At 34.8% G+C, this 26509-nt stretch overlaps 1 protein-coding gene across 5 annotated transcripts in view; it reads left to right on the top strand.

Annotated features, from left to right (window-relative positions):
- The window catches only part of REPS1 (RALBP1 associated Eps domain containing 1), a 73681-nt gene that overhangs the window by 9855 nt on the left and 37317 nt on the right, over positions 1–26509 (top strand). For all 5 annotated transcript variants that reach the window (XM_063096519.1, XM_063096521.1, XM_063096520.1 and 2 more), the window contains exon 2: positions 25511–25634. In XM_063096519.1, coding sequence (XP_062952589.1) covers positions 25511–25634 — 124 coding nt within the window. The remainder of the gene's footprint in view (positions 1–25510; positions 25635–26509) is intronic.

The raw sequence follows: 26509 nt of genomic DNA, 5'->3' as shown, positions 1-26509 counted from the left end.
TAAATGTCTGTTAGCAGCATTATTCACAGCATTAATCCAAATGTCTATCTAATGGTGATTGAATAAATAAAATATGATAAATCCATAGACTGGAATATTCTTCTGCAACAGGAAGGAACAAATTACTGATATATAGTACAACAAAGATAAATGTCGAAAACATGCTAAGTGACAGAAGCAAGACACACAAAAGAGTACATATTGTGTAGTTGCATTTATATGAAATGTCTAGAAGAGACAAATCTATAGAGATAGCAGATCAGTGGTTGCCTGAGGCTAGGGCAGGAGAAATAGTCTGGAGAAAAATATTTGGAGTGATGGAAAAGTTCTAACATTAGATTGTGGTGATGGTGCATAACTCCATAATTTTTTTTTTTAATTGAGACATAATTGAGTATACATATTTGTGAGGTACAGACTTAACTTGGTATTTGTGTACACTATGTGATAATCAAATCATGATAATCAATATATTCATCATTGCAAAACATAATCATTCTTTGTGTACATTAAAAAACTTCTCCCTAGCCCCCTCCCCCTTTTCCACCTCTAGTAACCACAGTTCTGTTCTCTCCTTCTGAAAGTTCAGTGTATTATTGTGATTGCCCTTCCTTCCTTCCTTCTCTCTTTCCTTCCATTCTTCTCTCCTTCCTTCCTTCCTTCATTCTTTAGCTCCACTTATGAGCAAGGACATGCAGTATTTCTCTTTCTGTGCCTGGCTTATTTCACTTTAATGTCCTCCAAGCTCATCCATGTTGCTGCAAATGGCAGAATTTCATTCTTTTTTATGGCTGAGTAGTATTACGTTGTGTATATATACCACATTTTCTTTATCCAGTCGTCCCTTGAAGGACATTTAGGTTGGTTCCATATCTTGGCTATTGCGATGAACATGGAAGTGCAGGTAGCCCTTCCACATGATGATTTCCATTCCTTATGGTATATACCCAGCAGTGGGATTGCTGGATGGTATATGGTTGTTTTATCTGTAGTTGTTTGAGAAACCTCCGTACTGTTTTCCATAATGGCTGCACTAATTTACAGTCTCACCAACAGTGTAGAAGAGTTCCCTTTTCTCCATATCCTCGCCAGCATTTGTTATTCTCAGTCTTTTTGATAATAGCCAGACTAACTGAGTTGAGATGGTATCTCAGTGTGGTTTGGGCTTGCGTTTCCCCCGATGGTTAGTGATGTTGAGCATGTTTTCATGTACTTGTTGGCCATTTGTATGTCTTCCTTTGAAAATGTTTATTCAGCTCTTTTGCCCATTTTTAAATTGGATTATTTGTTTTTTTACTATGAGGTTGTGTGAGTTCCTTGTATATTCTGGATATTAATCCCTTGTCGGATATATAATTTGTAGACATTTTCTCCCGTTCTGTAGGTTGTCTTTCACTCTGTTTTCCTTTGCTGTGCAAGTTTTTTAGTTTCATGTAATGCCCCCTCCCATTTGTTTAGTTTTGTCTTTTGTTGTCTGTGCTTTTGGGGTCTTATTCATAAAATCTTTGCTCAGTAATACATCCTGAAGTGTTTCCCCTATGTTTTCTTCTAGGAGTTTTCTAGTTTCAGGTCTTATGTTTAAGTCTTTAATCTATTTTGAGTTGATTTTGGCTTATGGTGAGAGGTATTTATTAAATTAAATTTTTAAGATTTAATAAATAAAAATTATAAAATAGTCATTTTGAAGAATGTGAAGATTATGGTGAAGAATAAATGTACTACCTATATAGTGTAATTTTAATTACAAAACCTCAGCATAACAATGTAATTTAGTATTTGGTAAAGGACTTATGTTTTGAAAGGTGATATACTGATATATTTTATGTGTGGAGATTGCCATATAAAGATTCTTTACAGCCAAGTAGACAGTATTTATATGAAGCACCAGTATTGCAATAATTCTGGCTATGACTCATTGCTTTCTGTGTGTCAGGGACTGCTCTGCATGCTTTATATATATTAACTTATAAGTTTATATATATTAACTAATAAGTACATTATTTGTTAGGTTTAGAAGGGGCTGAAAATAATGTAATTTAGAATTAATGGAGACCAGTTTCCATCTACTGATTTTGGGTGATATGCTGAATTTATATATACTTAACTTGTATATCTTAACTAATTTATGTGAAATTACAGAAATGTAGTGCCTCAAAAATAATGAGTTTGAAATAGTTGTGCCCGACCAGTAATAATTTTAATGAAATAGTTTCAATCTACAGAACTACTTTGGTTTACTTCCTTCCACTGGAATTATCACTGTCACTGTCATGAATCTTTTTGCAGGCAAAAAGCTTCTAATGTTACTTTAGGGGGACTGATTTGGTTTCTTTATATTTCTAAGTTGCTATATTCAATCTGAGTTTGCATAAGTAGCTAGACTTTGGTCCTAGTCCACACAATTATATTAATATATTGGCCTTTGGATAAAAAAGTGTAGTAAGCAGTGCTGTTCCTTCTTTTTGCCCATTGGTTATGTAAAATATTGTCTGTGGAAATAGAAATATTTATATCCTTGAGAAAAGAAATTATTATTTAGAAGATATTTAAGATTATTACTGGTTTTCTTGGTATCTTGTTTTTGACTAGAAGGATCAGAGGTTTGACTATTTAAATTAGAGACTGTTTATTGGTAATTATATATTTATATAATTGTTGGTTTAGAAAAATTCGTATTTTTTTAAAGCACTTAATTATATTCCATAGAAGAGTATTTACCTGCAATACCCTTGTAATATTTCTGCGTGAGCAAGTATTGAGTTTAGTCAAAATAGCCTAGACTTTGGAATGTACAGTTCCAGATTTAAATCTCCACTTGGTTCTTATTAACTTCCAACCCTGTAGACTGAGAATGATACCAATTCCAAAGGTTTCGGAATACCAAACTGAAGTAACATGTGCAGGGCCGAGCCCGTGGCGCACTTGGTAGAGTGCTGCGCTGGGAGCGCGGCGAAGCTCCCGCCGCGGGATCGGATCCTATATAGGACTGACCAGTGCACTCACTGGCTGAGTGCCGGTCACGAAAAAAAAGACAAAAAAAAAACATCTAGTATAGTGCCTGGTTCTTAGAACGTGATCAGATAAATTTCTTTCACTCAGGCTCTGCTCTATATGAGAAAACTTATTAAATCCTTATGATAAGCCTGGGAGGTATTGTTATCCCCATTTTGTTAATAAGAAAATGTATGCTCTTAAGATACTCAAGAATTGGTAGATTCTTAAAGGTTTGTGGACAGATTTCTTGAGGGTTAGTTACCCTCATTTTTTTCAGATATGGTACAAGAGGTTCTATTGAATTCCTGTTCTCCATATATTAAACACCTTCTTTTCCCCAGGGTATGCATCTAGGGCACTGGGTATGCAGAGATGAGTCAAAGAAACATGGTTCCCACCTTCCTTGAAAACTTAATTTTTCTTCTAAGCTTCAAGAATCTGGCAGGGGTCACTGTACCTGTCTAGTTAATGGCTCTATCCCTGGCATGTTGCTGTTAGTAAATGTCAGTTGAATGTTGAATGAGTGAGATGAATTTATCTTTTTTTCCCCAAAAGTATGTTCGCTTATCTCTAACCTTAATACATATTGCCAGCCAATTCAAATAATAGTAGTAATTAATGCTGATAAGTTTCCTATTATATACCAGGCATTGTTCATAGCCCTTTATGTATATTAGTTCATTCTTTTCCTGGTGATGTGAAGTGGGTACAGTTTATTTTCTCTATTTTTAAAATGATGCAGAGAGGATAAGTAAACTTCTCCAAGATCACACAACTACTAAGTGGTAGAGCTGGGATTTAAGTAGTTCTGCCCTTAACCACTATGTTCTACTTCTTAAATATTATATGGTTAATATTTATTATCCCACTTTCATCTCATGTCTTTGCCTTCTAACATATCTTTAAGATATATTTTGTAAATTACCAAATTTCTTCTTTAAAATTGTTTGACATTTACAAACAACGTTGAGGGCCCCATATTGGGTGCAGTAGCATTGTTAACTCTTGCAAAGTCTCCTTGTGCTACTGTGAGTCCTGTTACAGGTAACAGTTATAACAAGTCTTCTCTTGCCTGTGTTTTACTGGAGCGTGTCTTGGAACACTTTTGTAGAAAAAACAAAATAGGTCTTTCTGCTACATTTATTTAGACACCACTGATTATTTTCAGTAGTTTGCTAAGTAAATTAATAATTTTATTAAAATGAAAAATAATTTTATTTTTCATTTTAATAAAACAATATTTCAATCTATTTTTATTTAAAACTTAAAAACAAATAACATTCTATTTGATTGTTAAACCGTACTTTTATCTACTAAAGCAAAGCTAACCAAGATCTCCTCTAGGAAATCTAGGTAACGTTCATTCATTTCTGACTTTTTGAGGGCCTGCTTATCTCCACAGAGGACTGAAACTTGGAAGTTCCATGATAACATGATATGGATATCCTTAGCGTATAGATGACAGTTTATGTCATAGATATGAATAGGATCAGCTGGCTTGAATTTGTTGAGTGAAAAAAACGGAGAGAGCAAGGAGGCGGCTAAGGCAGCAGCCTGGGGCATTGGGGGAAATGAGCAGAGAAGCAAGGAAAGAGTGTCATGGAAAGAATAGTCTGTCACATGCATATTACTCTTCAGAAATGTTTTCTAGTTTAGACTTTTGATCAATTTACAGTAGATTTTTCTTTTACATTCTCTTTTACATTGTAACTGAAGTTTTATTGAACTTAATTGTATTTTTTCTTGGGGTCCAGAGCAATACTTCTTATGATGAGTTCTTTTCTACTAACTCATTTTTTATAGTCTTTTGGTTACCTTTATAATTTTTATCCCAGCGTGTTTATCTAAATAATCTGAATCATCAAGAAACATCTCTTGATGTTGTATTGTCTCTCATGGAATTAGAAAGGTGTTTGAAATAATGATTTAAAAATTTTCATGTATAATGTGTTTTTTGGTTTTTGCTTTTTTAATTTGACATCCTACTTTTTCTTGAACTTTTCCCTGATCATCCTAACCAGATAACCCTCCTTTTGTACTTTTCCAACACTGTTCTATATGCTTGCACTTGTATACAACTTGTCCTCTTTATGTGTACCTATTTTCCTTGATAGGTGGCAAACAACTTGAGGGCAAGTTGTTTAACTTAGCCTTATTTGTTTCCTTCCTATCACTTTATTCATGATAGGTACCCCAAACCTATTGGACTGGTTAATTGGTGCTTTAGGACTTCATTTCTTATCAGTACATTGATGGGTCCTAGCCTAGCCTCTTCATTTTATCATACCACTTTTAAAATTCCAAATGTCAGTGAATGAGCCTTTTTGAACAGTATGGAAGCTCTGAGACCAGATTGTGTAGTTCTTTCAATTAGACTGTGAATATACTCGCTAATACTTTTGAAGTTGTCCAGGTGACTCGTCAGATGTAGTGAGCATGCATACTAGTAGCTTTCAAGGCTATTCTCTTACTTATTTAATTTTTTTTAAAGACATCATAGTTCACTTTAGTAGTAAACTCACATGAGTTTCTTTGAAAGCCATAATTCCCAGTGAGCAAGTAGTGGTAGACAAGTTTAAGGAAACAGGTCAATGGAGTTTCTCATTTAATTTAGTTAACTCTTTTGGAGGGAAAGCATAGCATTCTCACAAAATTGCATTGTGATAGACCGAGGTTATCAAATCTGAGTAGTCATGTCTACCCAGCCATAAAAGCTTCTACCAACTCACCCCCACATCTCACAGACTTCTTTCTGATTATTCTCCTAACATGGACTTTGTGTTCCAACCCAGCAATCTGCTTTCTGTTTCTCACATGTCTTGCTTGTTTTTTATCAGTTCGTTTTCATCATGTTACTTTCTTCATCTGCAGTACCCTCGCTGCACTTCCATGCTTATTCCTCCCCCTTTTTCAAAAAGTGACTTAGGTTTTGTAGGCTTTGGAAATCATAATTTGAGCAACCTTATTCTCATTCTGAGACTTTGATTTGCCTCCTAACCATCCTTTTGTATGTGTTTTGCACTGTACTGATTTTTGTTCATTTATGCTATTGCTTAGCTTCTTTATGCCATTCCTTAGTTGCTTTTCCAGTGTATGTGTATCCCAAAAATTGTGAGCAAATTGTGAATAAAATTGTTTTTTGTCTTTCATGATCACATGATGTCTAGAGCAGCAAAACTGCTTAGTAGATGTTTAGAAAACTTAGACAACTTTTTAGGGCAAGCCAGTTGCTTAGCCCTGTTCTTACTGTGCATTCATAGATGTGATTGGGATGACGAGGTAAGGCAATTCTGGGCTTCTTATCCAGGGAAGTAAAAAGTGGGGGTGGTGAAGCTTGCTGCCTTGGATGTTCCACTGCCTAGTACTATGGGTACTCTCTCCCCACCCCAATCAATATTCTGGGCATGAGAAGAGAAGGAGGCAGCAAGAACAGGAACAAATAGCACAAAATACTCTGAGCTCTGACTTTGCTGCTTTGCTGCCAGACATTGCCAGCTTCCCCAACCTCCCTTTCAGAATCTTTTCTCCCTCCATTCCTTTTTTTTTTTTTTTTAATAGCAGTAACTTTTTCTTACAAAATGTAATAAAGCACAGATTCAGGACAGCCACCCCTTCAATTGATAACCTACGTGCATGCTATGCTGGGTGCATTGTCTCTGCAAGGACCAAGTCACATCCCTCCTGATGCAGCTGCAACTCATCAAGGAATGTTTTTGAAAAGCAGGAGTTCACCGTCGGGGGTAAAAAAAAAAAAAAAAAAAAAGGAAGCCACCACAGGAAGCACCCAGGCCGGCCAACACCCACAGCCAATCCAACAGCGACCACCAAGCTGCTGCAGGAAGAAGGGTCCTCGGTTCCCGAGCTGGGACAGTGGGGTGCAAGGGCTTTTGCCATCCCCCCCCCCCCGACATCTGTACCCAGCCTAGCAATGACCAGGACACTGCTGGAAGTTTCCCAGTCTCCCCTGTAGGGATGAGGGGGGTGCCACAGGCCTCAATCCCAGCCCTCCTCCTTCCTCCCCTTCCATCCCATTTCCTTCCCCTTTCCCCTCTCCGCCTCCCTCCCAACTGCTCTGCAACAACATCCTAGAATGTAAAAATTTATATTAATAAAATTACATTTTCTTTAAAAAAAAAAATGTAATAAGTCACAACTTCTGCAGAGTCCCAGTGTACCTGGCTGTAAGTGGAGGACCACAAATCAGTTTAGAGATGAGGGTCCTGGGTGATAGCATGCTCATGATTTCACACAAGATAGCACATTCTGTAGCACAGGCCATTGAGGCTTGAGCCACATCAGAATTACAGATTTTACTACTTGTCATGATCCAGGTGAGTCTCACAGCAATAGTAGAAGCTGCAGATGTGAAACTTGAAATCTAAGAGCCTACTGTACTCTGTCTTCAGAAAGCTAACGATATTAATGGCTGGAGGAAGGCAGTTTATGGTTAGGTTTTCTATTTACTACCCACAAGTTTTGAACCCCTAGAGATGGAAATCTTTTACTTCCCTAATCACATTTCCCTCTAAGACTTGATTCTGGAGTGAATCCAAACTTAGTGTTTCTCACTTGCACCTAACAAATGGCAAAAACGGAATTGTCATAGATACTGATCGTATTATATCATGGTTATTTTCTACATAGTGTTCTTTTTGCTTCCAGTATTATTCATTTGCCCCTGCACACTCATCTAGCTGCCTTCCTATTTTTCTCCTTCCTTTTACTGTCAAATAACAAATAACCCAGATTTCTTCTCTTCTGCCTGTATCCTGCCTATTCTCATTAAGCACTAGTAATCTAAATTTTGTGATCCACTTCCCCCTCTGCCTTTTTTTTTTTTAAAGATATTTTTAAATGTCTCTTGTATCCTACTCACCAAATCCAGATACTTTTTCTTAAGTCTTCTGTTTTACCATTTCCCTTGCAATTGACACTGAGTTACTTTTTGGTGGATATTCTCTTTTCTTTTTCTTCATCATAATATTTAAATTTTCTGTCTTTGGCATCCTGATTGTCTTTGTACTCTTTCTCTTGTTCAGAGTTGGCTTTGACTCCTTTCTTTATATCCAGCCTACAGTTTCCTTCAGATTCTATTTGAATGGTCTCAGCTAATTACTCTTTTCTGTTCTTGTTGTTAACAATCATCTGAGCTGTGACCTCCTTATTGCTAAATTACTGCAGTGGCCACCTAAGTCTTACCGAGTTTTTCTGTAATTGCTAAAGAATACGTAAGTGAGTTAAAAATTGTATGATACTCTTCAGAAATGTTCAGTGAAGATTAGCCTGCATTTAGAGTCCTCACCATCTAGCTGCATTTTACCACCTAGTCACCACTACAATGCTTGTTTTCACCTATTGGCATCCCCCAATTGGATTGCCGTCTTGTTTTTACTTACCAAAAGCATGTCCATTCTTTAACGTCCAGATCAAGGCTCCTTTTAAAATATATATATATATATTTCTAACCCATGGTAACCTTTCTCTATTTAATTCTTATAGTATTTAGTACTAATTATATAGCATCTACTATGAGCCAGGCACTGAGCTATTTGACATGTTTAATTTCAAATTTAGAGGTAGGTATTATTTTTGTGTTTCAACGGAGAAACCTGGAACTCCAGAGAGAGGCTACGTGCTCAATATGAGCTGGAATTCAAATCCAAGTCCATCTGATGGCAAAACTTGAGCTCAGAACACCAGCCATTTTGATGTTTAACACTGTAGCCTCATATCATGGCTTATTTCTTTAGATTGAGTGTTGTTTACAACAAGGTAAGAAGTTCTTTGAGAACAAGGGTTGTGTGTTAGAACTCTGCGTGCCTCCCAGGGCCCTGTATGTACTTTAAACATTGTGTGTGAGTACTTAACAGGAGAAGATTTTGATCAGGCTTTCTTATAGTGCTGCTAAGTATAATAACCAGTTTATCTCTTTATATTAGAACATTCTCTAAAATGCTGAGAAAGACTGAAGACATGGCTGCATACTTGAATCAAGGGGAGGAAATGGAGTGGCCTTATGTTTTGTTTCCCAGAGTATGGGATGTGTACCCAGCAAGATATGGAAGCTCATAGTGAGATAATTATTTCCTTTTTAATTGTTTTTCAAATCTGATTATTTAAGGAAAAAGTTTCAGCTTGGTGCTAGTAGGTTTTTAACACCTTTCTAACACTGGTTGCTCTCTTTTTTTAATAAAGGACAGGTAGGCCTCGATGTGACTGCAAGCGCATTTAGCAGACAATGGTATTTGGCTGAAATTAAGTAACAGTTTTGCTTTTGTTTAATTTATTGTTATTTTTATCTTATTTCCAATGATATTTACTTTCCATTTATATTTTGATACAAAGTTTCTTTTAAAATAACTTTATTAACTTTTTAAAAAGTGTCTTGATTTAAAGAAGTACTAAGTACATCATAGCACAGGTGGTCCATCGACATGACAGAGTTCGTGAAGGTGGTGCACAAGTGTCTGAAGTTTGGGAAACACTGGTGCAGAAGGAAAAGCCAGGCTTTGGAGTTACACAAAGATGGGTTCATATCTTGGCCCTGCTGATTTCTAGTCTGTGGTCTTGAGCAAGAACTTTCTCTTTGCCCATTATTTCTATAGTTAAAATGAAAACAACAGTGCCTACTTTTTAGAATTGTTTTGAGGATTGTCCTAAATAAGTACTCATACACCAGTCCATAAATGGTAGCTTTTTCACCATCATCATTTTTCTTATTTCGTTTATTGTTTATTTCCTTGTTTAGTCAGCTAAAAATCTTTGATAGAATTTTTAAATTGCAGTTTAATGCTTAGAAGTTCTAACCATCAAGTAAGTATACTTAACTGATCTGGGCCTTAGTTTTTCTGAGTATTACTTTTTTCTTCTGCATGTTGGGAATAATATAGCACCTGTCTCATAGGATTGTTTTGAGGATTATCTAAATAGTACCTCATATTTGGAATAGTGCTATATAGCTGTTAACTATTATTACTATTCCTCTAGAAAGAATATAGCGTTTTAGAAGATCCTGAGGCTTTTTTCTTTGTTCTTATCATCATGAGTTGGGGATGGAGTGTGTTTTGTGGTTTGTCTATGTTCATTAAGCACCTACTGTGTGTAAAGCATCTTGCATGTGAAGCATTGTCATGCTGGGATCGTGGTAAATAGGCAGAATAAAAAAAGGGAGAATAAGAAGGTCTTCAGCAAAACTATTCTGAGCTACCTCTACCTTAAAATTATTGCAGCATGCAATTATAGAAACTCAAGAGGAAGGCAGTAATAAACCCCAACACATTGAGGGGACTGACATTGAATCATCATGAACTTCTGTGTGTGCTATAGCACTTTCTAATTGAGTAAAATGCCAAGGAACATTTGGTATTTATATAATATCTATCAGCATTTCTTTAAGGTAGTGTCATGGACTCATATATTGCATGGTTATATTACTGTTTTTCTTTTTCTATTTTTATCTATTTTGTAAGATATACCTGGTTTCGAGACAAATAGTGTTTTTTATTCTGTGGATTACTTATGTTTCTAAAATGTTGATTATAAAACAAATGCTATAAGCCAAATCATTTTTCTTTTTCTTTTTCTTTCTTTTTTTTTTTTTTGAGTAATTAAATTGGTACTCTTTTATAGAGAGGAAAATTGACCCTAAGACATCATAAAAATTTAGAGTGCAGGGTTTTCGTTATCAAATATTTAATACAAAAATATGATAAAACAGTTACCAAATACAAATACTGATACTTGAACTTCATAATAAATATTTTTCCTTTGGAGCTAGATTTACAGGACAAGGTTTTTAGCAAGTAACTTAATTATTCCCACTTAAATCCCCAACACAGTGAATTTATTAACTCCTTGTATATTTGATTGTCATAACAATTCATATTTAAATATACATCCATGTCATTTTTTAAAGGAGTCACATCTAACAACCTGTCTGGCACTTTGGCAGAAATAGATTATTAAAGATTAGATGTTTTCAGAGGATAGTTTGTATTGTGGCTATAGACGATATAAAATTTGCATTCAGAGAAATAATATTAGCACTAGAAGGGATCTTAGAATCCAACCCTTTCATTTTTTTTTAGGAGGAAACTTGAGATACATGACACCTATATTCACATAGCAAACACCTGTCAAACCTTGGTTATGAGGCCTACCCATCAAAAACTTAACAACTTTTGTTTTATGATATAATATAGTAGAACTCTGTTATAATACAGCTTATTATGTGAATGTACCACTGGGCAAATAGGACCCCTTGTAAAGTAACATAGTGCTTAAGAGCATGGGTTTCAATCCAAGTTTTGTTACTTGCTGTGTGTCCTTGAGCAAGTTACCAGAGGGTCAGTTTTCTCATCTATAAAACAGTAATAACTACCTCATAGGGTTGTTAAAATGATTAGATTAGTTAATATGGTACTGGTCTCGGAACAGTCCTGACACATTGTATACACACAATGTTAGTTTTTATCATAGTAATCATCTTTTTTGTCATCTTCCTCATCCTGTAATAACCCATAGTACAGGTTAGTGCAATTTCCTAACAATGAAATTAATGGGTTTCCCTTTATCATAAGAAATTTCCCAGGCCCATGTTTGCACATGCCTGACCACTGATAACAAATATATACCAGAAATTATGTCATAGGTGCTTAATGCTGTTTAAGCTTGATTCTCCTTGTTGACTGCAAAGTACTTGCTGACTGCAGACACTGAAGAGCTCTACTCTATTCTGTGCGCTTAGGAAAAAATGTGGGCTCCCAGTTCTCCCACTGGAGGAGCAATAGTGGCAACATGCTGCAGTAGGTAAGAACACACTCTGGAATCTTCAACTTTACCACTTACTGTGACCATGTTGCGGGGGGGGGGGGTTACTTAACGTCTCTGTACTTCAGTTTTCTCATAGGTAAAATAGGAATAAAAGTCCCTGTCTTCTTGGGCTCTTATAAAGAATAAATGAGCTATAAACTGCTTAGAATGATATCTGGCCACTGTGTTTAAATATTTTATTAAAAACTCTATTATTTTTCAAATTTTGGTTAATGCAGAGTTGTTGTGGGTCTGGAGTAGTAGGAGAACAGATGTACTTCATTACTAGTAACTGGTTCCTGAAAAATAGTACTCCTTAAGCAAAACATTAATGTTGTAAGGGAACAGGTTGCAAGTATTGACTTTTCATGTTACCTTATGCACTTTATTGGTTAAATGGGATCGTTTATCTTTAATGGAGTTTTAGAAGGGCAATTATAAGTCCAGGTTTGCTTAAGACAATCCTGGCTTATGTTTCTTGTCCAGGCATAATGATAGTGTCCTTATTCACTCTTATAGATGTCCCAGTTTGGATGTAAATTTCATGGTCACTCTTAAGTATATGTTACTGATTGAATTTATATTACTGGACTATCCCCATATTTTAATAGTATTTTCTAAAGGCAAATAATACTATTTTAAACTTAAGTTTTAGATGGCTTGTACTATTTTTTCACACCACTTTTGCATTTTTGTGATTTTTCTCTTTTTTTACCTGTAGTCTATATTTCAGTTTCTTTTTATTAAAGTTTTCTTTGTCATTGTTGTTAATATAGATAATACAAAGAATTATTTTAATTAGGAATTTGGGACGTATATTGAACTACTAATAAACCTTAGAGGTAGTCATATCATTTTTCACATCAGAGTCCTATGTTTGAGGTTCTCAGAAGTGTTGTATTTGTTTAGATAACAAAAGACTGTGATACTGATTATAAACAGTAAAAAAAAATTTTTTTAATTGTAACATAGTTGATTGTACATATCTGTGGGGTACAGATTTGAATATCATTACCCGCGTGCAGCATGTGATGCTTATATCAGGGTAATTAGTATATTCAGCATGATACAATGTAATTGTTTTTTGTGGCCCTTTAACAATTCTCCCCTTACCTCCCCTCCCTCTCCCCCTTTCCCACCTCTGGTAACTTCCGTTCTCTTCTCTCCTTTTGAAAGTTCAGAGATTTTTTATCTTTCTTTCTTTCTTTTTTCTTTTTTTTATTTTTTTTTAATTTTTTTTATTTTTTATTTATTTATTTTTTTTAGTCCCCACTTATGAGTGAGGATATATGCGGTATTTCTCTTCCTGTGCCTGGCTGATTTCACATAACATGATTATAAGCAGTAAAATATTTAATGGTCTATATGTCCTACTCTTATCATAGTAGACTGTCAATAGGAGTTACATTGCCTAAAGCACATAGGATTTATAAGAAAAGAACTAGGAGTCAGATATTGCTAAGGAGAATCTTTTTAACTACCTGTACTATCCAGAAGATCAAGTTAAGAACTACATAAACTTTTATTACCTGCCTCAACCCTCTTTTATGTTGATTATTTGACTCAACACATTCTTTGTGGTTTTTTTCCTTAGCTATTAGAATAAACTCTGCCTTTCAAATATTAAACTTCTAGGCCCTATAGCAGTAATTATATTGTAATGATGAGTTCTTTTGATGAACTTCTATGATATTATTAGTTGGGGAAAAAGAATATGTATAATGTATTTGAATATTCTCTGTTGAAAAGTTATAGAAGACAATTGTTGTTTTTCTTTGTATTCAGAAATATACCTTTTTAATATTGCCATACAAATACTTGTGTAGAAAGGAAATTAATACTTACCTGGTACTTACCTAATATTTCATTTTTTTCCTGTTCATTTTTATTTTTTATTTTTTAAATTGATTAATAAAATTGTATATATTTATTGTGTACAACATGTTGTTTTGAAATATGTATACATTCTGGAATGGCTAAATCGAGCTAATTAACATATGCATTACCTCACATCCCTTTTTTGTGTTTGTGTTTCTAACATTTCTATATTTTAGTACCTGATATATAGTAATGGCTCAAGAACAGTCTGATATTGCTATTTAGCTATAGTAATTCTTCCTGGACAAACTTTATATATTTCTTATTTTTGAGATGTTCTATAAAACAGCGTGCCTCATATGCCAACACCACAACATGTAGACAATTTATGTTACCTAAGGACATACTACTGTTGGGGAAAGACTTGGAGATCTTATCCTCACTGAGGTTGGAAAGTGGTTGAAATGTAAAATGAAAGTTATAGATAAGGATTTGAGTGAAAGGAATTTTAAAAACTAAGAGAATGTCTATTTATTTACGTAAGTGTTAAGATAAAATCCAAGCAGGAGAAAGTAAAAAATCAATGTAGTCTTGACCTGCAGATTTGAAATCAAATATCATTTGAGTTGTGTAAGCAAAGCAATAAGCAATTGAAGGTTTTGGATAAGAAAACTAGTGAAAGCGAAGTAAGATACTTGCTCTAGTACAACTAATAAGGATCTCAAAAGGGTTGGTAAGAGTGCATTTCACTTTAGACCTGAGTTTAGGAGTAAATTGGCAGTGGAGTTAACCACCAAGGGTTATTAGCAAAAGTCATTTTAGGAATGCAGACATGGATCATGAATGCAATAATGGATATAGGTTTGTGCTAAGGATTGTGCTAAGTATTTAAATGAAATTGTTTTTTGTAACAAAGGAAAGTATTAGAGTTAGTGTGTTCACAAAGCTAAACATATTCCATGTTGACAGCAGAAAAGATTTGGAATATCTGGGCTTTCAGTGTATGCCCCTGTCCTCTTTGCCATTAAGTTTTTTTCCTTAGCAACAATGTACCACAGTACTGAAGATGACATAAAAGTGTTTATGAATCGTGTAATCCAAACTAACTTGGAAAAGCAAACAATGTTTATTATTATAAAATGTTTGAATAAATGTTTATTATTATAAAATCTTTGAAGAAATGGTGGAAATGATCATTCAAAGTTAGAAATCTCTAACAGAATGAATTTGGTAAATCAGGAGGGCATGTGCACCATGAGGAAGTGATTCCCTTCAACAGACATTAAGTGCCTACCATGTGCAAAGAATAGTGCCAGACCTTGCAGTGGATTCAGTGTGATTAAACCATAGTCTCTGCCCCAGGGAGTTTAGTGGAGGGGAGAGGAGTAGGGAGTGTGTGGTGTAGTTAACATAATTACACAGATAATTCAAGTAACTCAAACGGTAGAAGTTGGAGTACTAGTACAAAGAAAGAAAAGATCATTTGGTTGTGGAGCAGGACAGATAGAAGATGTTATGGGAAGAAGGACGGTTTTAAGGTGGGCCATGAAGGAAGGGTGTAATTTTAATAGGCAAACATAGGTGACAGCATGATCTCATGAGAGAGAAAAGCAAAAGTATAGAGGTAGGAAAGCCCACTAGATTGGCCAAAGTAAGATTGGGAAGCAAGGCTGGGGTTATATTATGGAGAGTTTTGAATGCTAGACCCAGAAGTTTGTTCTTTAAAATGTAGTAAAATTATTTGGAGCTACACTTTAGGACTATTAATCTGGTTGTCTGTGTGTAGGAGTGGAGAGAATGCAGCAGAGCTGATTCATAAATAACATGTCATACATTTGTTCTTCCAGCCAACAAATATTGACACTGCACATCAGGAGTTGTTCTAGGTGCTGGGTATTTAAGAGGCCTTACCTGTTCTGCATCTTATTCTTTTGGGATATACTGACAATAAATGAGTTAACCAGTATGGTTCTCAAGGAAGACCTCTGAGATAATGACATTTGATCTGAGACCTGAATTACCTGAAGCTAACTAAACAAAGGTCTGAGGGGGAAACATACAGCAAGTGCAAAGGTCCTGAAGCAGGAGCAACCTTGACTTACTGAAGAAAAAAGGGAAGAGTTATTTTAGAATTTATACTATTGGAATGTGTATTTAAGGACTGTACCTGGCACACCAGTGAAGGACGAAATAATGTATTATTTTAGAAATTAATTTCCCTTGGTTACTATTCAGTTGACCTTGAGTCTGTTTGCCAGATAATAAGATATTATATAAAGCTCTTATGTAATAATTCATTGATGGCCGAAGAATAACTTTTTTCTGGGTGTTCAGAATCTTAAGCAGCTGAAAACTTTCTAGGACCATAATATAAGGACAGGTTAATATATAATAATGCCTGTATATGTGATTATCTTTCATGAAACTTGATCTCACCTTCTTTCCTTATTCTGCCCTTACCTACTTACTAGAGGACATAAGAGGACATTACTGCAGCTTTGCCATTTGTTTTATTGCCATTTTCCCGGAAATAGTTATAGGACACATCTCTGGGACACATTGTGCAGATAAGGTGGCCCAAATGTTTTGCTTGGTCTGCACATTTTAAAAAATTATTTTGAGTCTACGTTAGCATGTGAAAATCGAACATATCATAGAATTTTCCAGATACCAGCTTTAGAAAAATTTGAAGGTGTCATCATTGGGCAAGTATGCTTCTATAGCAGTAGTCAGCTAGAGCTGAATAGCAGCTGCTCCCTTTACAACTTCGCTCTTTAGTTCACTACTTTCCTCATCTTGCCTGTTTCACTAATTTATGTTACTTGCTTGCACCCAAAGACATTGTGTTTTCAGTAGCTGCTCTAAGGGAGGAGTACTCTAGCATCAAAGCAACAGTTCCTTGTATGCTGTACTCTATTTTCATTCTGTAAAAGAAGAGGGTGCCCTCTATAATAGCATTTCTCAAAGTGTGGTCTGTGGATCCCTGTTCTGTGAGGTCAAAATTATTTTCATAACAACAGTAAGACATTATTTGCCTTTTTTATTACCGTGTTGACACTCGGATTGACGGTGTAAACGTTGTGGTGGATAAAACTGCTGGTTCCTAAGCACAAATCAAGGCAGTACCACCAAACTGTACTAGTATTGTATTCTGTACTGCCATGAAGGAAAGAGGCCAGTTTCACTTAAAAATATCCTTTTTAGCTGTAAAAATTACTAATTTTATTAAATCTTTACCCTAAGCATACATCTTTTTAATATTTTGTGTGGTCAAATGGTAAGTAGGCATAAAGGACTTCTGCTTCATAGTGAAGTATGCTGATTGTCTTGAGGAAAGGTACTTATGCTATTTGAGTTGTGAGCTAAACTAACCTTTTTTATTTCCCATGGAAAACCATTTTTCTGGAAAAAATAGCTGACTTGGGTATTGGGCAGCTATTTTCTTGAAAATATAAGTGTGCCTGTCACTTCAAGGAAAACAGCTGATGCTGTTTGTTGCTAAGGATAAAATTTAAGCTTTCTGGTGAAAATTAGAATTTTAGAAAACTTTTATCTGCCACCAAGTGCTTGACTCCTTCCCAATATTTAATGTTCCTTACTTTGTAGTAGATGTGAATTTCCATTGCAGGTATTCCCATGTTACTAAAGCTGGTGAGTCACAGAGTTTTAGGGAGTAGTCTAACAAGTTAGAACAATAGAAGTTCCAGTGACTGGCTTGCCATTGCTATCAGAGAGATAGTCAGCATGTGCACTGACCCAGTCCCACTAGAACTGAAGAATTTTTATAAAACTGAAAGCAGTAGTCACTGTTTCATTTTTAATGTGATAATGGCTGAAAAGGGAGGATCTTACCTTCTACTGTATTTTGTGATATTAAACTTATTCATAAAATTTAATTTTGGAGAGAATGTTGACAGCTTACTAGGATGATTCTATCTCAGTATTATGTGGTTTCAGTATATTCCTTATTCTCTTGTGTGAGTTACTATGTTCTGCGATTCAGCTCATGGATTCAAGCTCATACATGTAATTGGGCATCTGCTCTACTTTGGTGTTTTCTCACCTTGCAAAAGAAGTAACTTCCTTACACCTTTATTCTTAGATCTGCACCATCATGTTATGAGCATAGGAATAGAGAGCCTTCTTATGTGTTTACTCTTTTGTTGTCACTGTATACTGGGCACTGTGGAAGCTGATATTATCCTGGGAAAAGGACCATGTAGAGCATGTTATGGGGAAGAAGAAAGGCATAAATTTGAATTATAACCCTGCCTTTGTTGGGCCATCTGGCTTTAGGCAAGTTACTTTGCTGGTCTGATTCTATTTCTTGTCTGTAAAATGATAATACCAATTCTACTCCATTATTTTTAAGGATTAGATGGGAACACCTTGAAATTTAGCACTGTGCTTATCATTGTGTTTGCTCAATAAATGTTAATCCACCACAACCCTGTCCCCAGTATTGTATATCAGACGTAAAATATGATGCTAATCGAAGAGTTCTTTGGGTCATTATTAGAGAACCATTTATTCTTGTTTTACACAGTTTTTAAAACTTCTGTTTTCTAAGCCCATGGTGTACAAAGCAGAAGGGCAACAATTAGAGACTGCCAATAGAGCAAAAAATGATAGCTTGGCAACAAAGGAAGTCACAAATTATTACAAAGAACAAGACAAAACAAAAACTCTGTTAATAGTGTTATTCCATTATGTGAAAGAACGACATTTTACTTTTTCTTAAAGGCGCTGAATTCACTTGCAATATAGGACAGTCCCGTATCACTAAAGGTCAGGGATATGTTCTGACAAATGCATGGTCTTTGTGCAAACTTCATAGACTATGCTTACACAAACCTACATGGTATAGCCTACTACACACCTAGGCTATATAGTATAGCTACCCTCGTATATGCAGTCTTTCATTGACCAAAATGTTGTTATATGGCACATGACTGTACAGTGTACTAATACGTTTCCAAAATCTGCATTGTCAAAAATAAGTATATATGAATCTGTGTTTAGTATACCTTTTAAAGGTATATGCTTTTGGTTTTAATCAAAATAATTTCTGCTCATGATTTTAAAAAATTAAATAGTTTGCAAGAGCTTATAATAAAAAGCAAGTTTCCTCCCTCCTGCCTTTCCTGTACTTAGTAGTTTCCTACAGAATCCATTTTGAGCTTATTAAAGTATTTTTTCAATGATTACTTCCATATGTTTTTTAAAAACCCACTTTTTTTTTTTGGTTTATCAATTTTAGCAGCAAATTAGGATTTCATTCAAGTTACTTCACTCTATTCCTTCCTTCCCCTAAATTTTATGTTGTTTTTAGTTTATCTGTCATCTTTGAAACTTTATTTGCTTATTTCTTGTACTATTTTCTTAAGTTGAGAATGAGCCAGTTCCTTTTCCCTTCACCTTTCTTATCCTCCCTTTCCACTTAATTAGCTATACTTTTATATATTTAATATTGGCAACATTTGCATATTGCTCTGTAGCCATAATTATTAATTGTTCAATATATTTTGACTTTAGTTTGAATCTTGAAGTTGAAAATAAAGCATTACATTATGATTGTATAAATATTTTTACTGCCCATTCAAGTGTTCATTGTTATACTATGATTACAGCTTTTCCCCCTTTGAGTTTCTCAATTATCTTTCCTTTTTTTTGCATTGTTGGCCCTCATATCTGATGAGTTCTGTTTTTCTTGAAAGCTTCCTTCTGGAGCCTTCTGTCATTTTACTCTACTCTGGACTGGTTGCCGTCTAGGCCAGTAGCATAGTGGACATTCTGCTACTTTCTCTACATTCTTGGGGTGTGTCTACTATTTCCTGGATGCTGTGTCTCCAAACTTTGCTGAATGACATCCTCAAATATTTTCCCAAGAGTGGATTCATAGGAAGTAACTTTTTATTTAAGGTTTCTGCATGTATAGAAGTGTTCATTATTTCTGCCATCTTGACGTTAGTTTGGATCTAAGAATTCTAGGTTGAACTTTTTTTTTCCTTAGAACCTTGCAGATGTTACTTTGTTGTTTTCTGATAAGCAGCGTTACTGATAAGAAGTCTGATTCCAGTCCATCTGATGGTTCTTAGGTTATCAGTACGTCTCTACCATCTTTCTCCCACACATGTTCAGGATACTTTTACGATCTTTGTTTTATCCTTGTTCTGAAATCGCATAGTAATGTGTTTAGGAACTTTTTTCCCATTGTGTTGAGCACTCAGTACATCTTTGCAATCTGAAAACTTGTGTCCTTTAGCTTTGGGCAAAATCTTTTCTTTAATTATTTATTCTTCTGTTTTCTCTGTATTCTTTGTAGACCTACTTTTAATAGAAATTTGGTTCTTCTAAATTAATCCTCTTTGTTCCTTTTCTCTAATATTTTTCCAATTCACCTTTCTTCCTACTTCTGGAGAGATTTTTCTCTATTTTACCTTCTAGTATTTCTATTGAAGGTTGTATATTTCAGGACATCTTATTCTTTGATTGTTCCTTTTTCATCATATCCTATTCTTGTTTTATGGATGGAGTATTGTCTTAAATCTGCCAGAGGATACTCACTAGAATATTTTTAAATGCTCTTTTTTCCTTGAACTCTCTCGTCCCCTCAGAGAGTTTTGTTTGTAAATTTGGCACTTTTCTTCCAGTTTATAGGCTTTCGTCAGTTGCTTGTTGATCTTTGGTACCCGGTTCATATTAACGGAGGAAGCAAATAAATAGTGGTGTGTTGAACTTGCAGAGGGAAAGAACAGACCTGGAGTTGAGTTGCCGGGGGATGGATTGGGGAGAAGTCGGGTGGGGGACAGGGGGAATAATTGCAATTTGAGGTGGTGGGCATGCTGATAGCATTGTTTTGCTTACCACATCTTGGGCACAAGTGCTGAAAAATAAAAAAATGAGGAAGCAATAGAAAAACTGACTAAGCTCTGTGTATCTGGATGTAGCTTCTCAGAAGACTTCCTTACTTTAGGAGAAGTGGGTCAGATGCTCACTCTTAACTGGGATTAGTAAATGCTGGAAACAAAGGTCTTTTAGTGGGGCAATTGCCCCTACCTACACCAGCTGTCTTAGTTCTTCCCAACATTTCATTCTTTAGAAGTATACCTTCCAGGATTTTTGTTTGTCTTGGAGCATAAAGTCTGGTTATTAGTATCTGTGAGCAACAGTAGAGATAGGGGAATTTTTATGTCCCATTCCCACCCTTGGTCATGCCTTGGTACCATAGTAATGTTTTTAGGAATTTCTAGGTGAGTCTTTAGATATTGCAGGGCAGGTTGGTTCTTCTCCATGGGTATTCTTAGTGCTTACTTTTTCCACACTACTTCATTAGTCACCACTTCATCTGTTTTCTGATTGTTAAAATTTATTGAAATGTCCTATCAACTAACTGTTTCCCTTCTCTATTATTTATTTTTGGAGGGTTATTCCCTTACTGTCATTTTAATAAGATTACTGAAGGAACAGGATATAGATTTCTGTGTTCAGTGTATTGTCAAAAGCCAGAAGTTCAAAATTATGAGGGTGTGAGAGCATCCTATATTTTAAAAGCCTTTTCATCAGACATCTTAATAAAACCCATGTTAGTGCTTAAAGGCTTTAACGCTCAAGCTCTTAAGAAAATGTAGTTTTCAAGAATGACTTAGTCTCTAAAGTCCTAACTATGTAAAGTCCACTGTGATCAGGGTACTAAATGAAAAGTAATAATAATGATATTTGTAGGCCAGACACTGTTGAAGTGCTTTATGAAGTATAGTTTTATTGAATCCTCACAGCAACCAAATGAGGTAGTATATTATTTTCCTCAGTGTTTATAAGAGGAAACGGAGGCACATAAAGTTATGTAACTTGCTCAGGTACTGTATGAATGATATAAAGCCACATTGATCTGTGCAGTGAACTAGTCTAGTTTACGCTTTTTTCCTAGAAGTAAGTTAGTTGCTTTTTGGTAAATATTGTGGCACAGAACATTTATAAAAGAAGTCAATACTTACTTATCTAGGGCTGTTATTCCTTTGTGGAGCCAGTAAAGTTAATGAAAACATTGGTCTCCCTCTCGTCTCAGACCACAGCCAGGATTCTGTGCCAGTCAGTAAGATGTTACAGTCCCTCAAAGTTTTTACTACTTGACTATGTTATATTTTAAAGCATATTCCATTCCTAGGAATTTGTCCTACAGTTGTGTAAGTGCACAAAGATACATGCACAAAAATGTTTATGGTATTGTTTGTTGAAAACTGGAGAAACCTAAAAGTCCATCAGTAGAGGATTAGTTAATTTGTGATAGGTACATCCATAAAATGGAATTATATATTTAAAAAAAAATGAGAGACCTATGTATGCACATATAGAGATATCTTTGAGTAATATTGTATGAAAAAAGCATATACAATATGGCCCTATTTGTGTAAAATGCATGTATTACATGTATGCTTGTGCGTTTCTGTACATGTAGGAAAAGATTGGAAGAACATATGAAAGAAATTGTTACTTCTCATGGGAACTGTAGGAACTTTAATTCTACATCCTTAAGTACCATTTTATTTGTTTTACCATGAGCATATAAATTTTATAATGTGAAGAAAATAAAAATAGTTTTCAGTAGCTATCAGTAGTATACCAACAACTGCTAACTGGATGTGGGTTTCCTAGGTGAGTTAGAAATGTAAAGGAAGAAGTCTGAGAATCTGTAGCCTAACAAGTGCTTCAAGTGGTCCTGATGGTCAGGGACCTGTACTAGAGAAAGAGTGAGCATGCACACAGATATGCAGAGTTAAGATTAAGAGGAAATTATCATAGAGAAGAAATTACAAGAATGAGACTCCTTTAAATGACACTGAAATAATACATTTCAAAATTTGGAGGTCATAAATGATTCTCTAGGAAACTATCCACTATTTTAGAGGTAGAAAACCTAGTTTATTTCAAATAACATGAAAGAAACTGGGACAGATATCAGAGCTATTACCCAGCCCATATCATAGGTGAATTCTTTCAAATCTTCTTGAAACATATAATTCCAACCTATTTAAACTATTTCAGAGCAGAGAGAAAAAAGTAAAGGTTGCTAGTTCTGTTTACAAAGCCATCATAACACCAGTAACAAAATCTGACAAAGATTGTATTTCTCTAAAAAGCTTGTTTTAAGATTGTGGTTAAATTCTTATAAATATTATTTGAAGAAGTAATACACTGGGACTAAATGGAATTCATTCCAGGAATCAAAGGATGGTTTGATAGTAGGAAATCTATTAATATTCTTATTAATATTAATAGACCAAAGAGAAAAATTATAATCTTCTCATTTTCTGCTCAAAAAGCACATGATAGAATTAACATCCACTTGTGGTTTTAAAAAATATAAAAACAAAAATAAAACTCTTAGAAGAGTGGAACTAGCTGAATAGTTTCCTAAGAAAGGTGTTGCAGAGTGTTAGCCAATATCATGCTTAATGATAAAACTCTAGAAATGATCTTGTTAAAGTTTGGAACAAGACTATAAATTGCCATCCCAAGTAAAATCTCAGCTTATTCTGACAAATGGTTCTAAAGATTATTTGGAAGAATAAGTATATGAGAATAGTCCAGAAAATTCTAAACAAGGAAAAAAGAATTGAAGGCTGGACTAATCAGGTATTTAAATGTTATAGAGCTAAAGTAATTAAAACAGTATGTTACATGCCCAGGAATAGCTTTACAGAACCGCGTAACATAATATTTAAGTGGCATTTCAAGTTATTGGAGAAAAGATGAGTTTTTCAATAAATAGTTAACTATTGAAGAGGATTGAGAAAATTCCTAACTTGCTTTTCATTCCAAAATAATTACAGTTTGGCCAGACTTTTCAATATTAATAGTACAGATTCTATAAGAAAACATTTATAAAGACCTTTCTAAATAAGGCAAACCCGTAAGCCATAAAGAGAGAAAAATGATGAATTTGTGTAAAAATAGTAAAATTCTGAACTACCAAAACAGCTTTTTTGAAAAACAGATAAACTGGGAGACAGTATGTGCTGTATGATCTGGCTTCTGCCTAAGTCTTCAGCTTTATCTGCTGCTACTCCACCGCCCCCACTCCCACCCCACACAAACAAAGCCACACTCTCTGACTGGGCATTTCCTTTCTGTTGGAGGCACATAGAGTAGGTTCAGTGTCTGACACATAATTGGTGCTCAGTTAAAATTTATTAAATGAATGAATTAGTTCCATGACAGTTTGGAAATCAATATTCATAACATAATAAAACTTCTTAAAATAAATAAAGAAGACTAACAAACAGTCCATTTTAAAGTCAGTAAGGACAAGTTGGATAATTCACAAGAAAAGAAATGCAATTGGCTAGGAAACGTAAAACTTTTAATCAATACAAATAAAAATAGCAGTGAGATTCTGGCTCCTTTCTTGAACACTACCTCCTTGTTTCTGATCTTTCCCTGGATATCTCCCCTGAATGTTCAGAGGCACCTGAAACTTAAGGATAAGTTGTATATAAAGTACTGTGTTCTCCTTTTGGGCCTTCCTTTATTTACCTGGCTTATTTTATTTTAGATGCTTTGTTTTAGAAACAGAAGTGTATCTGAGATGTGCAGTGATTCGCTAAGAGGTGTGAGATGGGCAGGAAAGGGTTATGGATAAAGGACAATAGTCACAATAAAAAATGCCTTCATGGTCTGCAAGTCTGTGTGGCCTTCCTTGTTAATTCTCACCTTCCTTTTCCTCATAGTTCCCTTAATGGTGTTAACCTGCCTCTTTATCTTCTTTGCCGTGTTAAATTTCCTCAGAAGCACATGTCCCTTAGTGGCAGAAATAGAAACTTCTTCCAGTGCTCATCAATCAGCAAAAGTGACTTCTTTTTTTGTGCATGTAAACAAATGGTTGTTGTTGTGATACATTGCTTAACCATTGATAGGTGCTTTTTTTGCAGTTCTGTAAATACTTTTCTTCAGACTTAATACCACAACATCTCAAGTATCTTCGAGTGTTTTGGGAAAAAGAAAATAGACTAAATATGCTCCTTTTCTACAAGAATTTATATTATTTGAGAAAATGCGACAAGGATACGTAGCGTTTACCTTGTTTTAAGATATATTTATGATATCTTATAGTAGAAATCTACTCCAGCTTTTGGAGTTACAATTTAACGTCCTAGCCTGAAATCCTCTTTTTCGAGTCTGATATTTACTTGTAGTATCCAGTCTGGAAATTCTTGTTGAATGACCAGAATGATCAGTGTAGATCCTTGCAAGCTTTCATGCTTTAAAAAAAGTGGGGAGGGGGGCAAACAAAAATCTCTGTAGTTTTAAAGAAAAGTAGTGTAGCCACATTAAGTGCAATTTGGAAAATAAGAGGAAAAAGGAATCCTCTTAATCTCATCTAACAAAATAGCTGATAGGATTTTGATACAGTTTCCAAGTTTGCGTTTATGTGGTTGAAATTATGTGTTGCTTTTTTTTTTCCCCACTTAATATGTCATTAGCATTTTCCATTGTTAAATCATTTTATGACTATTACTTTAAATGGCTGCATAATCTATTTGTTACATAGCCCTTTTGTATGAACAGTGCTTATGAAGAAGAGTGGATGGTACATTGTTTCTAAAAAACTATGACTCAAGAAAAAACAGTTATTCTAATAATATAAAATTGCTCATCACATGAATTTTGATAAATAGAATGACAACATTCTTATTATAAAGTTAGTGCATTTTTGTTTTCATACATATGAACCTGAAAGTTGAGGAAGCTGGTTGCCAGTTGAGAGTATTATACTGTATATTAGATTTATATTTTGGAGAAGTTACAAACAAGTTGGATACCTGCTTATTTTGAATGGAGATTTTTTTGTCATAAGTCTCAATGTTAACATTGTGTTCTTTTATAGATTATGGAGCTTTGTGGTGCAAAAAGACTTGGTTATTTTGGAAGAAGTCAGTTCTACATTGCTTTAAAACTTGTAGCTGTTGCCCAGTCTGGTTTCCCTTTAAGAGTGGAAAGTATAAATACAGGTAAGTACGGAATATACCAGTAACTGAAATGAAAATAGTCTTCTAATTATAAATGATATGAAGTCAATAGAATTCTTGAGTCTTTCTGATATTGTAGTGGCATTTTTGACCTTGAGTAAAGTGTCATGACTTTATTCCCACTACCTTGCATTTCTCATTTGAGAATATTAAAAATCTATCATATCATTATGGCATAAAATATGTAATACATACATATTTGATGATTGTATATACTGGGCAAATGGCAATATTTCAGAATTAATTCACTAAAAATTGCTTAGAAAGAATTTAGGTAAATAATTTTATCAAGGTAAATGAATTGTAGTGATCATCTTCACGCATAGCTTCCCTATTTTCTCTTTTTTGAATACAAGACAAGCAACATTATACTTTGTGGGGGTTTTTTGTTTGTTTGGGAGGGCTGTGGAGGCTCCGTTTGAAAATAGAAAGTATCAGTTAACCAAAACTTTCTGATTGATAGAGACAGTAATAGAATTTTGACAGACTAAAATGTAGTTACAGACATTTGACCACCTTACAAATGTCACTTGTGATAATTTATGTTTCAATTATTTGGGGGCTTGTTGATGTGGAAGAAGATAGAAATTCTACAAAGATAGGCGCTTAAATGCATAGGGTTCTGCAGTTTTCATAGAGGAAATGGGAAAGAGAAAATTTCTGTAGTATCAGAATTTTTATAAATAGTTTTAAGTATCATCTCAGTTTATTGGTCAGCTGGAGGTTTTCATTGTGGATCTCTGATTTGCCACACATCGTTCTTCTAGTGTTGAAAGTTTGCATTCTTTTCAGGTAATTTTTTGTTATTTTACATACATACTGAATAAGCTTTGTAGTTTCCTTCTTTCATATAGAAG

This window comes from Cynocephalus volans, chromosome 5 (genome assembly GCF_027409185.1).
Source record: "Cynocephalus volans isolate mCynVol1 chromosome 5, mCynVol1.pri, whole genome shotgun sequence".
Taxonomy (NCBI): Eukaryota; Metazoa; Chordata; class Mammalia; order Dermoptera; family Cynocephalidae; genus Cynocephalus; species Cynocephalus volans.
Note: the sequence above shows the minus strand (reverse complement) of the source record. Positions and strands in the feature narration are given on the sequence as shown.